This window comes from Phycodurus eques, chromosome 16 (assembly GCF_024500275.1).
Source record: "Phycodurus eques isolate BA_2022a chromosome 16, UOR_Pequ_1.1, whole genome shotgun sequence".
In the NCBI taxonomy this organism is placed as follows: Eukaryota; Metazoa; Chordata; class Actinopteri; order Syngnathiformes; family Syngnathidae; genus Phycodurus; species Phycodurus eques.
Genome location: NC_084540.1, coordinates 2,906,473 through 2,922,263, shown reverse-complemented (window position 1 = coordinate 2,922,263; position 15,791 = coordinate 2,906,473). Strand labels below are relative to the sequence as shown.

Genomic DNA, 15,791 nt, shown 5'->3' with positions numbered 1-15,791 from the left:
ATACCTACGATCAAAAATACAGGCCTCTCTCATCTTTTGAAGTGTGAGAACTTGCACAATTGGCCACCCGTTCCCCCGATTGAGATGCTGCGGCGTCACGCCAGACGTCCCGGCCACAAATGTGGCTGAACTGCAACAGAAAAGAGAAGTGGAACCAAAATTCATCCTGGTCGTTGGGGACTTTTGATCTGCAACTGCAGGAAACGTTTGGTTGAGGTTGTTGCTGCCGATGGAGGGTCGAGCAGGTATTCACTCCAAGGGTCGGCTTACTTTTCCCTCTCTGTCCTGTTTGCGTGTTTCGTGTTGGTGTGAATTCGGTGTGCACGTGTGAGGATTTTTGGAAAGGCGCTGCATGCGCGCGCGCGTGTGCCTGTGTGACGTACAACGAAGAAGAGAGAGAGAGAGAGAGAGAGAGAGAGAGAGAGAGAAGGAGAGAGAGAGACGGACTCTAAAAAGTCTGCTCACAAGCTGCGGGGACGTGGACCGAGTCCTCCTCGCTACTCTCTTCACCGGACTGGCCCGGTAGCAGAACAACTGCAAAAAAGACAGACAGACAGAAGAAGAAGAAGAAGAAGAAGAAGGAGTACCGCACGGTGCAAGCTCCGCGCGCCACGCCGCCTGACGCGCCGCCACTATCCTCTCCTCTCCTCTTCTTCTCTTCTCTTCTCTTCTCTTCTCTCCTTTCCTCTCCTCTCCTCTCCTCTCCTCTCCTCTCCTCTCCTCTCCTCTCCTCTCCTCTCCTCTCCTCTCCTCTCCTCTCCTCTCCTCTCCTCTCCTCTTCTCTCCTCTCCTTTCCTTTCCTTTCCTTTCCTCTCCTCTCCTCTCCTCTTCTCTTCTCTTCTCTTCTCTCCTCTCCTTTCCTTTCCTCTCCTCTCCTCTCCTCTCCTCTCCTCTCCTCTCCTCTCCTCTCCTCTCCTCTCCTCACCTCACCTCTCCTCTCCTCTCCTCTCCTCTCCTCTCCTCTCCCCCTCCGCGAACATGAAGACAACGCGCAAGTGTCGCGCTCTTCTGTCCGTGGGCCTGAACCTGGCGGCGCTGCTCTTCTCCACCACGGCCTTCATCACGACGTACTGGTGCGAGGGCACGCAGCGGGTGCCCAAGCCCAACTGCAGCGCGCAGCGGCGCCACAACTGCATCGACTACGGCGTCAACGAGACGGACCAGAGCAAGGTGCACTACAGCTGGGAGACCGGAGACGACCGCTTCCTCTTCAGGAGGTTCCACACCGGAATCTGGTACTCGTGTGAGGAGAACATCCACGAGGCAGGTGGGTGGAGCGACGTGGGGTCCTCGCCTTCCTCTCCCCCGCGGGCTGTGACCTTTCGGCCGGCTCCTTCCTGCGTCGGGCCCTGTTGGTGCTTGGGGTGCTTTTACTGGAAACTCATTTCAAAACATGCTTCACAAAGGCTGTCTTTTGCAACCTAATCCGATGCATCGGCATTAGAGAAAATAAACAGATTAAGCGGGGTCCACACACAAAGAAAATCGGGCCAAATTTGAACGTTTCCCTCCCTTTCGAATAAGGTGAACAAAAGCTTGATTTTTGATTGAGTATTTTCCTTCCTTCCGGATTAAAGTCAACATAGGCCCGATTATCAGATTTCTGTGAAAGATGATCCTGAGTAATTCGACACACATACCGATAATCTGTCTGAATTTGAGCATTTGTCCCCTCTTGCCATCATTGGCCAAAGCCTGTTTATTGGATGTCTCCAAAAGATTAAATTGAGCATTTATCCTGTGGTGCGGGGTGCACTGATAGCGATAATCGGGCCAAATTTGAGCATTTTCCGATCAAAGTCAGCACAGGCCCGATTTATCGGATGTGAAACATGATCCTGAAAGATTACCCTGTGTTGTGGGGTGTGTTATGTGTGATTTTCTACCCCAATCTGCTTGGAAATAAGAAACGTTTAACCTGTTTAATATTTACAATCAAAATATCCTTACATGTGTGCTCCACAACGAGTAGGGCCAAGCCACAGACTCTGTGATTGTCACGTGAAATGGAACGATGGCCCGTTAATCAGAGAACACACATACCGACGATCAGTATGAGTGATTATCCTGTGGTCTGGGGTACACACATACCGATCACCTGGCTGAATGTGATCATTCGTCCCCTCTTGCTATCATCCGCCAAAACCTGATCGCTGTATGTCTCGAAAAGATTCTTCTGAATGACTAGCTTCATATGTGGGGTACACACATACACGTACACACAATTTGAGCATTTGCTGATCTTCGTCAGCATTATCCTAACTTATCTGACGTAAAAGATGATCCTGAGTACGAAAGTTAACAAAATAATGTAATCAAACAAGTGAACCACTAGCAATAGTAATAATGATAAAGTAAGTCTACTTTTGGTACAACTTGAGATGGGAGGGACCTGACTTGCGAATTTCTCGAGATTTTTCTGATGCTGACATAAATGCCATAGATGGGCAAATGACTAGCCTCTACGTGGCAGTGTTATAACCCTTGAAGCGAAGTACGTGGTACATTTCAGCACAAATTTGGTGGAGCAAAATATGGAGGCAGATACTGTGAATGCGAATGGGGATTTAGGTCCGAGCCCGACTCACGGGCATACGTTCTTTATCCTCTGCAAAGAACGACAACTACTACGGCTGTACTGAGGAGTTGATACCGTCTCCGGGTAAAGCGCAGGTGCCACACTCGAGGGCCGAGGGCCAGTTCCAGTCCACCACATTATCTTGTGGCCAGTGAAAGCAAATCGCGTGTGTGGACTTTTTTATTTTTTATTTTTTTGCTAAAATACCCAAATTGCTAATTGTCTTAGCTTTGAATCATTTTGAGGTGTTGCGAGCATTTTTCATTTATTTTTTGTTGCCGAGCCCCCTTTTTTAAAATAAAGTCAATGATACTTGAACAAACTTTTTTTTTTTTTTTTTTTTTATGGGCTTCTGATTTCAAATCTAGTCAGCCATCAATTTGTTGTGCATATGTAATAATATGAGACAATTAGAGAGAATTGGAGAATATATTAGTATGTGAATGGATGGATGGATGTACTATACTGCCTCCAGGCGGCTAAGCAAATAGTGTGACAAAAATGGTTGAAATTCTGTACCATCTGTTTAATTGTCAATACTGTATTTTTGTATAGAGTACAATATTATAGAGTTCTATTTTTTTTAGCCTTTTTTTTTTTTCTTTTGGGTTAGACTGGAACGGATCCATGGCATTTCCATGCATTCCAGTGAAGAATGATGATTTGAGATGCGAGCGCTTTGAGTGTGTCTCTCTTTGTGTGTCTCAGGTGAGAAGTGTCGCAGCTTCATTGACCTGGCCCCCGCCTCGGAGAGAGGTGAGTAATGACGGCCGTTACGCGTCCTCGCCGGCTCAAGGAAGTCGCGAGGCCCAAAATTGATGGAGAATTGAGTCAATGCGGAGAGCGGAGCCTTCATTCAAATGGGAGATTCGTACACATATTGTCTGTTTACTTAACTATGTACATACAGTATCTACATACTGACATACACTACATGCTGCCATACACGATCCACCAATTTATCTTCCGACCGACACGCATCCAATCATACACTATCTAACCGCCTTAACTTTGACCTCAGCTATCACGCCCACTTTTTTTGTGGTTGAAAGTCAATAGTCCTTGCCCTTTGACCTGCCGTCACGCCGCGGTCCTCCGAATGCTGGCGGGAGATCAATGGAGGTCAATGGTCACACTCATCTTTTCGCCGCCGCGAGCGCCCGTCAATTGGCCACTGATGAAGTGACCGGTCGCATACGTGCAAGCGTCGCCTCTCACTGGAGGGATTAATTATACAAAACCTTTTTCATCATTTTTCATACTTCACGTAGCTGTCCCAATACATTTGTTTTCGCTTTTCACCTTCTCCAGGCCTTCAACTACTTTTATCCAAATTCCACAATGTCCCTTCGTGTATGTGTCCAAATACTTTTGTCCGATCGCCACATTATTTTCCAAACTTTTCACCTTGTACAGGCTTCTGAGTACTTCGCTTCAAACTCCAGTTTTCGTCACTTGTTACTTCCTGCAGTTGTCCTAATACTTCTGTCCGAACTTCACGTTTTCACTTCAATTAGGTGTCTCAATGCTACCGCTGGAAGTCCACATTTTTCTCACTTCTTTTCGGTGTACCTCTGTCCAAACTCCACATTTTTGCACATTTTTTTCCCCAAAGTCCACATTTTCTTCACTCCCTTGCAGGTGTCCCAATTCTTTTGAAGCATGCCTGATTGTGCGTTGTGCATGTCGTGTCAGGCGTGCTGTGGCTGTCGGTGGTGTCGGAGGTCTTGTACATCCTTCTGCTGGTGGTGGGCTTCAGTCTGATGTGTTTGGAGCTTTTCCACTCCAGCAACGTCATCGACGGGCTCAAGTTGAACGCCTTTGCCGCCGTCTTCACCGTGCTTTCCGGTAAGGTGGACGACGCGCAGACACATGAACGAAAGCCTTAGATTCAAACATACCGACACTCCCAAACCATGACGTTGTTGTTGGTAATGTGCAATAGGGGTGTCAATTGCCACACACCTCGTTGTTCGTAACTGCCTGTAGTCAAAATGGTTGTTAGAATGCTCGTGTGCCCTGCGATTGGCTGGCTCACCCAAAGATAGCTGGGATAGGCTCCAAGCGTGCCCGCAACACCTAGTGAGCATAAACGGTACGGAAAATGGATCGATGGATGGATGAAAAACTGCTTTGTCACAGTCTGTTAAAGGTAATGCGTAAATAGTTTAAGATTTGTGAGGATTTTGGGGTGGCCCGCTCCCCCATATCCAAGAGACTAGAGCCGCCCCTGCGCTTAGCAGCAACCGAATCTCATCTCCGCATTCAGAACCAAAACCAGACCAAAACTTCTGAAAACTTCTAATGTTGCAGACCATGTCAAATGATATATTTAGTACTGCATATGCCGCGGGTTGCTAAAAAAATGGACGGCGGATCGCAAATGGCCCCCGGGCCATGATTTAACTACCGAACCACGCAACCGACCATTAAACTATCTCGCCAACCAGCCATGAAAGTACATGCCCGCCAGTTAACTGCCAAATCAACCAACCAACCCACCATGTACATAAGCAATCTACCGAACCCCAAAAAAACAAACAAACAACTAACCAGCCATCATATACATGAACCAAAAAAAAACAAAAAACAAACAACTACCAATTTACCGATCAATGAACTAACCAGCTGACCGAAAAGCTAACCACCAAACTGAAACAACAACAAAATAACCAACGAACTGGCCAACCAACCAACCAATCAACCAACCGACTAAAGTACTAAACAACTAATCAAGAACCAACAGACCGACTAACCTGCCAACCAACCTACTAACTGACCAACAGAAAAACCAAGCAAGCGAGCAACTATCGTCGATCAAAATAATAAAAACTCCTAAAATCTCTGAGCTTCTCCTACTTGGAAGAGGTCAAATAATAAATATTCTTTGAATATGCGTGTGTGTGCGTGCCTTGCGTATCCACGATGTCAGCATCAAACGCTGAGAAACGTCGCGAGGCGAGAGAGAGGGGCGCAGGTTCGTGCGAGGTCATCGGAGTTCAGAGGATATCCTCGGTGTTGGCCCGCCAGGGATTTGAAGCTCTTGTCTTAAAGCTCTTACACAACAACTCGTGTGTCTGTGTGTGTGTGTGTGTGTGTGTGTGTGTGTTCTTACACAAGAATTGGGAGTCGCCGCCACGATTCTTCTGATGCCAAGATGGCATCTCGCATTAGTATTGAGCAACAAGCTCGTTCTTTATGGCTTCTTTCCGTCATGTCTTCGCTTTAGCATATGGTGCACAAGAGAGGACCTCTGCCAAGGCTTTGTCTGTGTCAATCAACCAACTAATTGAAGAAGGCAATTACCAACGAAATAGATTTGATTGAGCTACCGTTATAAAAAGGCCAAATGTGAATCCTCACTTCAGTTTTACAGGAACTTCCTTGTGAGAAATAAATGTACGCAGCCGTAATGTTGCGCAGCCACTCAGTTTATAAAGATGTGGCTCTTGCTTGGTTACCACGAATGCACACTTTGGTATCTGCATATTTAAAGGAGTCATTTAAAAAAAAAAAAAAAAAAAAAAAAAAAAAAAAAAAAACATCAATAAATCTAATTAGCACGCCACTAATGAGTGGGCTGTGGGCTGTGGGCTGTGCATTTGGCGCCTGTGACTTGCCCAACTACATCCACCTCTCCATGCCACCGCTATCGTGTCGCATTTATACAAACCATCGATAGTTGCAATAAAAAAAAATTAGAATAAGACAGTCGACTTTCCCTTTGTCCCAGTTGTGAGCATCTACAAAGCAAACGGCGCTGTGTCATGCGCGATTTACCACAACAATGAAAATTTAGCGAGTCCAGAAAAACTCCTATGTCCATCGTATGGAACGATAACCCGCGCTACTATCCCTGATTGGCTAGCACCAAGACAGGATTCGTACTCTTGATTCGCTGTGTGGAAGCTCTTTCCCAAACACACACACACTCCTACGTAGGGCGGGTCTGAGAGGAGAATAATGGAACTTAGTGTTTGCATTATACAATTACGATGATTTCTACTTTTGCGTAAGTTTTCAAAGTCTAGATATTGACTTGCATGTGTGCGTGTCAGGTCTTCTAGGAATGGTGGCCCACATGATGTACACGCAAGTATTTCAGATCACCGTCAGTCTGGGTCCTGAAGACTGGAGGCCTCACAGCTGGGACTACGGCTGGTCCTTCTGGTGAGTTCACGCTCAGGAACCCAACCCAGGGGGGACTTGAACCCCCTATCTCCAGCTTTGGGGGCTGATGCCTTGTTGAAATGCAGATAATATCAAAAACTAATCCAAAAAAATTTTTTGGGGGTGAGAGTTTGGTCATAAAAACAGGGTGAGGGTCAGGGGGTTGGGATAAGGGAATATTTTTTTAAGGAAGGACACTCAGCATTTTGCACGTTGTGTCTTCTCTGATCAGCATGGCGTGGGGTTCCTTCACGTGCTGCATGGCCGCCTCGGTCACCACACTCAACTCCTATACCAAGACAGTCATCGAGTTCCGCCACAAGCGCAAACTCTTCGAGCAGGGCCTCCGCGAGGATCAGGACTTCCTGGACCAGGAGGCCTTCCACTACTTCCGAGAGCGCTCCTTGCAATCCATCTCGGGCACGCTAGATGTCTATCCGGGCCCCGGGAGCGTACCTGGGCCTCCTCCCGATCCAGGGGCGGACCGGACCAAGACGAGAACTGCCTCTGTTGACTTAGGCGAGAACACGGACTCGCTGGGGGAGGAGCAGTGCTGAAGGGGGTCACGAACGAGGTCCTCCTTCAGGCCTAGAACCTGGTTCTGACATAGCAATGTGAATGTGCAGCCGCCTTTATTTTATTGTTAAAAGACTTGACAAGACAAATGGAAATATGAATGACACTAGACTTGAATTGTACACTCTGTCTGTATGTGTAATAACAAGGTATGACATAACAATATATTATGCAATAATCAATACACTGTGTGATATCATTAAGATTCTTGGAATTTTTTTGTTTCCTTTTTTTCTCGCACATTTTAAGATACTAGGTGTCGTATTTTAAATCAACTTCAGTGTAGTTATATGGAATTCATAAAACGTCGCAGTGATATTGCGCCTCCGAAATTCACGTTAATCTCCCGTTGGCTAACTTTAGCTCATATTAGCCACGGTCATACTAGGAGTGCATTTGTGTTTAGTTTTGTTTTATTACTTTTTGGTGTTTCCATGTTTATTTATACTTTTAAACCATTTTACTTGTAAACCATTTTATAAATAAGCAATACTTTTTTTAAACATAAAATGTTTACAAATACAATAACCATCAAAGAGGGAACTAGCTAACATTAGCTATGCTTAGCCACCGCAGATATACCGCGGGTGCGTTTAAAAGGTAAACTTATTTTAAATTGTACTTTTTAGGAATCTCCATGTTTATTTATTCACTTTAAAACATTTTTACAAATAATAAACTGTAGACTTCTTGTATTGTAACCACAACAAATGGCTAATATGCCAGCCGTCATTAAAACATTATCTAACATTAGCTACAATTAGCCACAGATATTCCAATGAAATGTTTTCAACGCGTTTTTCACATCTCAGTGTTTGATTTTCACAAATAATGAAGAAAAAAAAAATGGAAGACTTGGTGGCTCATACAACAACCATGGTTTAAGCAACTGGCTAAAATCCATTGGCCTTAGCTTGCTTGTTGATATTGTGTTATGACAAAACAGGTACAAGGGTGATTGTTTTAATAAAAAATACATATTTTTGATGTGAATCTACTTTCATTTTCGACAGAAACCAGCAAGTTAGCAAACGTTAGCTTAAAAGCTAGCCCCAAAACCAGCAAGTTAGCAAACGTTAGCTTAAAAGCTAGCCCCAAAACCAGCAAGTTAGCAAACGTTAGCTTAAAAGGAAATTGAATTTTACAGCGTTCATTGTGAGAAAACGCCACACGTAGCATTTTGAACTTCAAATTTGAACTTTACCGACAAGTCATTTGAAGATAACAAATGTAAATAAAAAAATAAATAAAAAAAAGTATATATATATATTTTTTTTAATAATTGAACCTTGCTTGGGCTAAATAGTTTGGGATTGTTTTCTAAACAATATTACTACAGGTATTTTCATTTCTAAAATCGTATTTTAGAACGTTTAGATTGTATTGTACAGATTTTAAAAGTGTTGTTGCACGTCAAATGAATTTTGCATTTCAATGAGATGCATAGTAGGAAACATTTTTAAATGTCAAATTCCAGAAAGCTTGTTTCATGGAACATTCTGACATTTTTTTCTCTCTCCTTGAAAAGAAACATCTTGAAGTTTCACAAATGCAAATAAAAACGCAAATAAAACATATTTCAACCCTTGGCATTAGCATCCTTTGAGGGCGTTGTTCCCTGTGCCTGAAATTCTAGCCGCATGAATGGACACATGAAATGATGTAGAAATGATAGAAAATAATAATTGAAACTAATTTAAAACCTTAAACCCCACTTGGAAACCCGAACCCAGGCTTGCAACCCTAACCTTGGCTCCCTTCCTTCCTTCCTTCCTTTGTTGTTCTTGCAGTAGCAGAAAAGCAGAGGTTGACACCTGCAGTACAAGTGCAAAATCTCCGCGCGGTGAAACTTTTTACGGCTTCAGAATCAATCTGCGGGCATAAAGTTGTCCGTGCGCCCCATAAAAAGAGTAAGCAGAAAGTGCCACGGAAAAGGATCATTCAAGCCCCACTCAGAGCTGGAAAATCAACCCAACACGAATGAATTGAAATGAGCATCACAACCAAAAAAGTGAGCAATGTGTGTGTGTGTGTGTGTGTGTGTGTGAGCTTTAGTGTGTTACGCAATGATGGCAGATTGTAAACAGCCGGGATTAAATTGACTCTGAGATTTCGGGACGATTTAATAATCCAGAGACAACTTTGAAAGCCTCCATGTCACTTTTATTTATTTATTTATTTATGTTTTATGGCAGTTCATCAAGCCTCTACAAAAACTATTAAAATGGTTTTATTAACAATAATTTCTACATGTAAATGTTCCCTTCGATGTATGACAACTATTTGGGCCTTTTATTTGGCACATGGAAGTTGAAATGTTGCACCGAAATTGAAACAGCTCTTCTAACCCTGGTTTGAAACCCTAATTTGGAACGCTAACCCTTCTGTGAAAACCCTAACCATGGCTTTATACCATAACTTGAAACCCTAATCCTGGTTTGAAACCCTAATTTAAAACCCATTGTCTTCAAACAGTAAATTGACACAGCCTGAGTGAAAAAACTTAAACTTGAAACATGAACCTTGTCTTCAAACCCTAATTTGAATTCCTTTTTGAAGCACTAACCCAGGCTTGAAACACTAATTTGAAATGGAAACTAACTTGAAACCCTAATTCTGTCTCGAAACCCGAACGTTGGTTTCAAACCCTGCTTTGAAATCTTGTTAGAATACCTAACCATGGCTTGAACCCCTAATTTGAAACCCTAACCCTTGTTTAAAACCCTAATCCTTGTCTGGAACTTCTAAGCATGGATCGCAACTTTAATTTGAGACCCCACCTCCGTTTTAAAATCCAAACCTCGTCTCCCAACCCCAATTTGAAATGATAAATCTTGTTGTCACCCCTAATCTTGCTTTGAAACGCTCAATTTGAAACAAATCGGTTTCAAAAGCCTAATTTCAAACCCTAACCCAGTGTCAACGTCAGCTGTACTTGACAACGCGTGACTCATCTGCCAGTTTACTTTTATCAAATTGAAATTCATAAGCATGCTATCAATCATGTCATTTTTTTGCGTGCGTGTGCCTGCGGTCATTCGGCTCACATCGCGTCTCCAAAGCAAACTTTGAGTGGACTCAACTTTTTCTGCTTTTATTATTATTATTAATTTTATTATAATTTTTTTTTGGGGGGGGGGGGGGGGGGTTCCCGCTTCCTGCGGGGCTGTCAGCTCCGTCCCAGAGCTCCCGTTGCGATGATGCAAGCCGCAGCAAGCGCTTTATGACTCCCAATAGAAACTGTAAGAAATGGAAGAACGAAGAGAGTCTGAGCAGTTTCGTCGGTTCTCGCGAAATTGGGTCGACGTGTGTTTTATTAACGCAAGGCGTTGCCGCCTTGAAAAAAATATCCACGGACACTAGTTTCACACATCCACAGCGAATTGGGTGGACATGAAACGACGCACAAACAAGTCACAAGGACCCGTGAACGAAATTGAACAGGAAGTCAGCCATTGGTCAAACAAACAAACAAACAAACATTTCATTGTGCAGTATGGAAAGTAAAAGAAAAGAAAAAAAAATTGTCCCTGACACCGGTTTCATCAATTCACACCCAATTGAACCCACGTCCACAGAACTGTGAAGCAGAGGTTGAAAAAAGTAACAAGCCTCCTTCAGAAAAGTACGGAGGAGAAAGTACACACATCTGTTTTCAAAGGAAGGGAGCACAAGTAGAAAAGTCATCATAAAAAAAGCTATTGAAGTACAGTAATGAAGTACTTATTGTACTCGTTACATTCCACCGCTGTTTAAAATTAGAGCATCTTAAAAGTGGACATTGTCACATGAGCACGTTGGAGGAATTCAGGGCATATTTGGACTTTTTCCACCACGTGAGCGTCTTCTTAGCCGAAGAATCACCCTGGAATTGGAAAATGGCTCAGATGCTTTGTTTGGGAACTTTCTCCTCACCAACTTTGGGCGTCGGATGATTCAGGACTGGAAAAGTCCGAAGTGTCGGGGGAAGCTCGACCAGCTCGAGTCAACAGTCAAGTCAGTCACGTCTTATCCTATTATGGCAACAAGATCCAAGTCACGTAGGCTCATGCCAGGAACACAAGAGTTCCTTATAAATGGGCTACTAGTGTACTATGCTGTTTACTATGGTGCAATCCGGAAGTTTCAATTTAGGTTAATCCAGCCAGAAATCACGCTCACTTTGACTAAATAAGAGAGAATACACGAGGTAGAAAAGGAACATTGTGAGGCATTCGAGTGCTGTCGTCATAACGGGCCACAAGTTCAATAGGAAAACGTTTATTGATGTCTTCAATCAAGTATAAAGGTTCATTTTCATATTCAATGGTAGCAGACAGTCATAAAGGTTTGTGTGTGTGTTGTTTACGGCCTAAATATTTCGTTCGTACTGTTCCACATTGACATTTAAGTTCTCTGAATAAATCACGTTTTCTCTTCAAACCTCCATTTGAGTTGTTGGAGTGATATCCACTTACAGGGGGAATTCTTAGTCTCCTTCAAAGATTTGAAAGTGATGACATCTTCCTTTGCTGTTCAATACAATGATGCTAAGCTTCCCATTCCCCTTTTTCTTCTTTATATTGATCATCTCTGTGATATTTTGCCTTTTAAAGTCAAATCATCTAATTCAATATATTAACTCATCATTTATAAAACGTCTTTTGTTTTAGATTATTCATCGTATGGTGCATTTGGGGCCTCTGGGTATTCCTGGAGACGAGTGCTGTATGGTGTGTCCAGGGCCTCAAGGTATTCTTGTGGACTAGTGTCATATGGTGCATTCGGGGTCTCTCGGTATTCTATAATAGTGTTGTATGATGCATTCAGGGACTGTATGTATCCCATATGTTGCGTTCAGAGCCTCAAACGTATTTGACTTTCGTGTCGTCTGTTGGATTCGTGGCCTCGAGGTATTACAGTAGAATAGCGTTTTATGGTGCGTTCAAGTCCTGTAGGGATCTCGTACGGTGCGTTCACGAGTTTTCAGCGTAGTACGGAATTACAAGAGAAAAGTGTCGTACGGCGCAAACAGGACCTCCGCATATTCCTGTAGACGACTGCGATGCGTTGACTTTGACACCCGGCATGATCGTCGCATGGTGCGTTGAAGGGGCCTCGGTATTTCTATGCGCTCGCGTCTTCTTCTCGTGAGTTCAGGGCAGGGCCACGAGGTATTCGATGCGTTCAGGGCCTCTAACCAGCGCGGTTCGGTTCAGTCCAGTAGCCTGACCATCTCCCTTTCCGCGTTCAAGTCGCTCGTCTTCTCTTTGGGCGCTTTGGGTTTGAAGGCCGAGGAGAGCAGCTCCTTCTGGATCCTCTGCTCCCTCTGCCGCCGGAGCAGGGCCAACGTCTCCTTCCTCTGGGCCGCCACGGACAAGTACCGCTGCCGCTCGTCCTCCCGCTGCTCGGGCTGCTCGCCGCGAGGCGGAGGCGGCCGCGAGTGGACGCTTCGCTCCGGCCGGGACACGGGCAACCTCTGCGGGATGTCCGCCGACACCAGGCGGGACTCGAGCGGCGTCGGCATGCACAAGGAGCTCCACAGCTGCCGGGCGTGGGCCACGTCCTCCGGGGAGGAGCCGCTGAACACGGTTAGGACGTCGACGGGAGCGTCGCGGTTACGCTCCGGAGGGGCCGACATGACAGCGGTCATGTAAGAACTGAACTAACTTCGCTTGACGTTGTTTGGAAGGGTCGCCATAGCAACGACAGAGAACCCGGAAGGAGGCGAGCCTGCCTTTTTTGACGTCAATAGATAACTTCCGGGTTCACGAGTTCATGCGGAATTCGATATATATATTTTTTAAGTAAAAAAAACAAAAACAAAACAAAAAACACAGCAAAAGCAAGGAGAGAACGAATCATACTAGCAATACTTTACTAGGTTTTTAATTTATTTTCCATGGTTTTTTTTAGCAGTATTTGTATCATACAGATTCCTGTCATGTTTGGAGTTTCTAATTCAGTCATTTTTTTCATTGCTAAAATGGGTCAGTTAAAATGGATTCATGTTTACATTTTTCTGTGCATATGTCTCATTAAATGATTGTTTTATGGTAAATAACGAAATCAATTAAAATAAACAATTTTACATAGGCATTTAACATTTATATTTTGAAATGATTGGTTCATACATTATAATTATTTTTTTAGTTAGAATTCATATTATTTTATTATTAAAATAAAGTGTTTTAGATGTGCATTTAACTGTAGTTTTAAATAATTGGTTCACTAATTAAATCAATAATGAATATTTACATTTGTTTAAAATCTGAACTATTGTTTTAATTTGACTATTAATTAAGACAATACATACATACCTATACATTTTAAAAATGTATTTTAAAATAATTGATTCATTTAATATAGACAAATTCATTATAAGTAATACAAAATGAAGTCCTATTTTCTTAAAATAACGTGTGTTACATATAAATTGACATATTTTTTTTTTTAAAGAAAAATCTCATCTACAAATGACCTGTCCGATCTGTTTCAAGCGTTTTTGTTTGTTTGCTTGCTTGTTTTTGTTTTCCAATGAAGGGACCATATAAATATGTCTACTTCTTCTCTTGCTCTGATTGGCTGACTGGACCTTTCGGGCTTTTGCTTTGCTGCCGAACTTGGACTGAGGAGGCGGGTCTCGTGGTCCCGTTCCAGGCCCAGGTGTCATGGTCATATTTTGGGTAGGAGGAGGGGGAGGAAGTTCCTCCTCATCCTCCTCACCCTCCTCATCAGTGGCACCAGCAGCGTACCCGCCGTGAGATCGTAGTCTCGTCCGGAGTCGAGCCTTCGTCCTGCACCGAGGAGCCGACCTGAGCACAGTGAGTGGGATTGAGCTCTTTGTCTTTCTCCAAACTTTTTAATTTGGTTCACATTGAACTACCGTAAGATGATTTTCAGATGAATGCCGACTTTTAAAATGCAAATGGAGTTATTTAAGTCACTTTTGGATGAGGGCTCACACCAGAGGACGTTGTCCATTTGAATTCCTTATTGTGAAAACATTTTCATTGACTTTTAGGAGAAAAGTATTTTTGCTCCATTTTAGAATGCTATAAAAATGCCAGTGACGGGAGCTGTTGGTCATCCCGTTTTAGTGTGAACGGCAAGCTTGGCTGGACATAGAGGCTGGCGCACCTTATAAGGTAGCGCAGTGCCCGCAAGGTGCCCATCAGCCCTCGGCGGGCTCCCGGGAACAAAAACTTAGGGCTGGCCAAACATGGGCATCCCAGCATGGCAGATCTGCGTTACCTTCGGAATGCTCGGCGGGATGATTTTTGTGGGTTTTTGGCGATTTTGCAATGGGAGGTCAAAGCGTACGGTGCATCACTGTGGCCTCCACGGAAAAATGCAGTGAGTACAATCGTATTGAAACACACCGATTCTTTAAAGTTCACGTAAAACTATCACAGGATAATATTGAGAACATTTCGGGGCTTCACTAAAATAAACCAGCATTAGTTTCCTTTTAACTGTCATGTCAACAGGCATGAAGTTGGGAGGGGGAAAAGGACTTTATTCTTGTAGAATAATATTTTCTTTCTGTCCAAAAAAATAAATACAAAAATGTCTTTGAAAAATTGGACTTTATTCTCAGAGGATTACACATTTTGTTTCTCTTGAGAAAATGCACCATTTCTCTCCAGAATATGCAGCTTTTTTTGGACGCCTAAAAAAAACAACAACAACTAATGTATTCTTATAAGATTACTAGTTTTTCTTTTAAAAAAAAAAGGTGCCCTTTTTGTCTCAAAAATATGTATTTTTTTGTCAGAAAATATGACTTTATTCTCGTAAGATTACCACTTTCTTATTTTGAAAATGTGATCTTTAAAAATAATACTTTTTATGGACAACTAAGAGGTTTCCTCTTGAAATTTTTCTTTTTCTTTCAATAAGTAATCCCCCCCCTAAAAAAAAAAAAAAATATATATATATATATATATATATATAGTTATAAAAATATAAAAATATAGTTATATATATATATATATATATGTATATATATATATATATATATATATATATATATATATATATATATATATATATATATATATATAACTATATTTTTATAACTACTTTTTCTTGAAAAAGTCTATTTTTTTGTCTGAGGGCATTTTCATCCAGAAATATGACTATGCAAGAAAGATTATTACATTTTCTCTAAAAAATATCAGACTTTAGTCTCATAATGTTGCTATTGTATTATTAGCTATTTTATTAACTATTTCTCTCTCTTGAAAAAGACAACAACAAATGACTTCAAAAATGTCAAACTTTATTCCCTTACGATAAAAACTTCTTTCACTTGTAAAATATGCCATTTTTCTAAAAAAAATTATTCTCCTGTAAAATGACTACTTTTCTCCTTCGAAAATATAACTTTTTTTAAATGTAAAAATCCTTTTTGCACTGAAAAATAGTAACATTTGATCTAAATAAATGCTATATTTCTTTTCTTGAAAAATATGACCATTTTGAA

At 42.3% G+C, this 15,791-nt stretch overlaps 3 protein-coding genes across 3 annotated transcripts in view; 2 read left to right on the top strand and 1 right to left on the bottom strand.

The window, feature by feature from the left end:
• Positions 1-967: 967 nt before the first annotated feature.
• gsg1l (gsg1-like) lies at positions 968-7,629 on the top strand. The gene is made up of 5 exons (XM_061700601.1): positions 968-1,267; positions 3,287-3,334; positions 4,274-4,426; positions 6,637-6,748; positions 6,981-7,629. The coding sequence occupies exons 1-5, from the start codon at positions 979-981 to the stop codon at positions 7,303-7,305; spliced, it is 927 nt and encodes a 308-aa protein (XP_061556585.1). The 5' UTR covers positions 968-978; the 3' UTR covers positions 7,306-7,629.
• A 3,007-nt stretch (positions 7,630-10,636) lies between these two features.
• On the bottom strand, positions 10,637-13,057 carry hoatz (HOATZ cilia and flagella associated protein). Its single transcript, XM_061699591.1, has one exon. The coding sequence runs from the start codon at positions 12,954-12,956 to the stop codon at positions 12,519-12,521; it is 438 nt and encodes a 145-aa protein (XP_061555575.1). The 5' UTR covers positions 12,957-13,057; the 3' UTR covers positions 10,637-12,518.
• Positions 12,470-15,791, top strand: part of LOC133414326 (myosin-11-like) — a 27,105-nt gene continuing 23,783 nt past the window's right edge. Inside the window, 2 exon segments of the mRNA XM_061699590.1 lie at positions 12,470-12,894; positions 13,940-14,127. The gene's annotated coding sequence lies outside the window, so the exon portion shown is untranslated.

Coding starts and splice junctions, on each gene's coding strand:
- gsg1l (XM_061700601.1), top strand. CDS start 979: ATGAAGACAACGCGCAAGTGTCGCGCTCTTCTGTCCGTGGGCCTGAAC. Junction 3,335..4,273: donor GGCCCCCGCCTCGGAGAGAG/GTGAGTAATGAC, acceptor ATGTCGTGTCAG/GCGTGCTGTGGCTGTCGGTG. Junction 6,749..6,980: donor GACTACGGCTGGTCCTTCTG/GTGAGTTCACGC, acceptor TTCTCTGATCAG/CATGGCGTGGGGTTCCTTCA.
- hoatz (XM_061699591.1), bottom strand. CDS start 12,956: ATGACCGCTGTCATGTCGGCCCCTCCGGAGCGTAACCGCGACGCTCCC.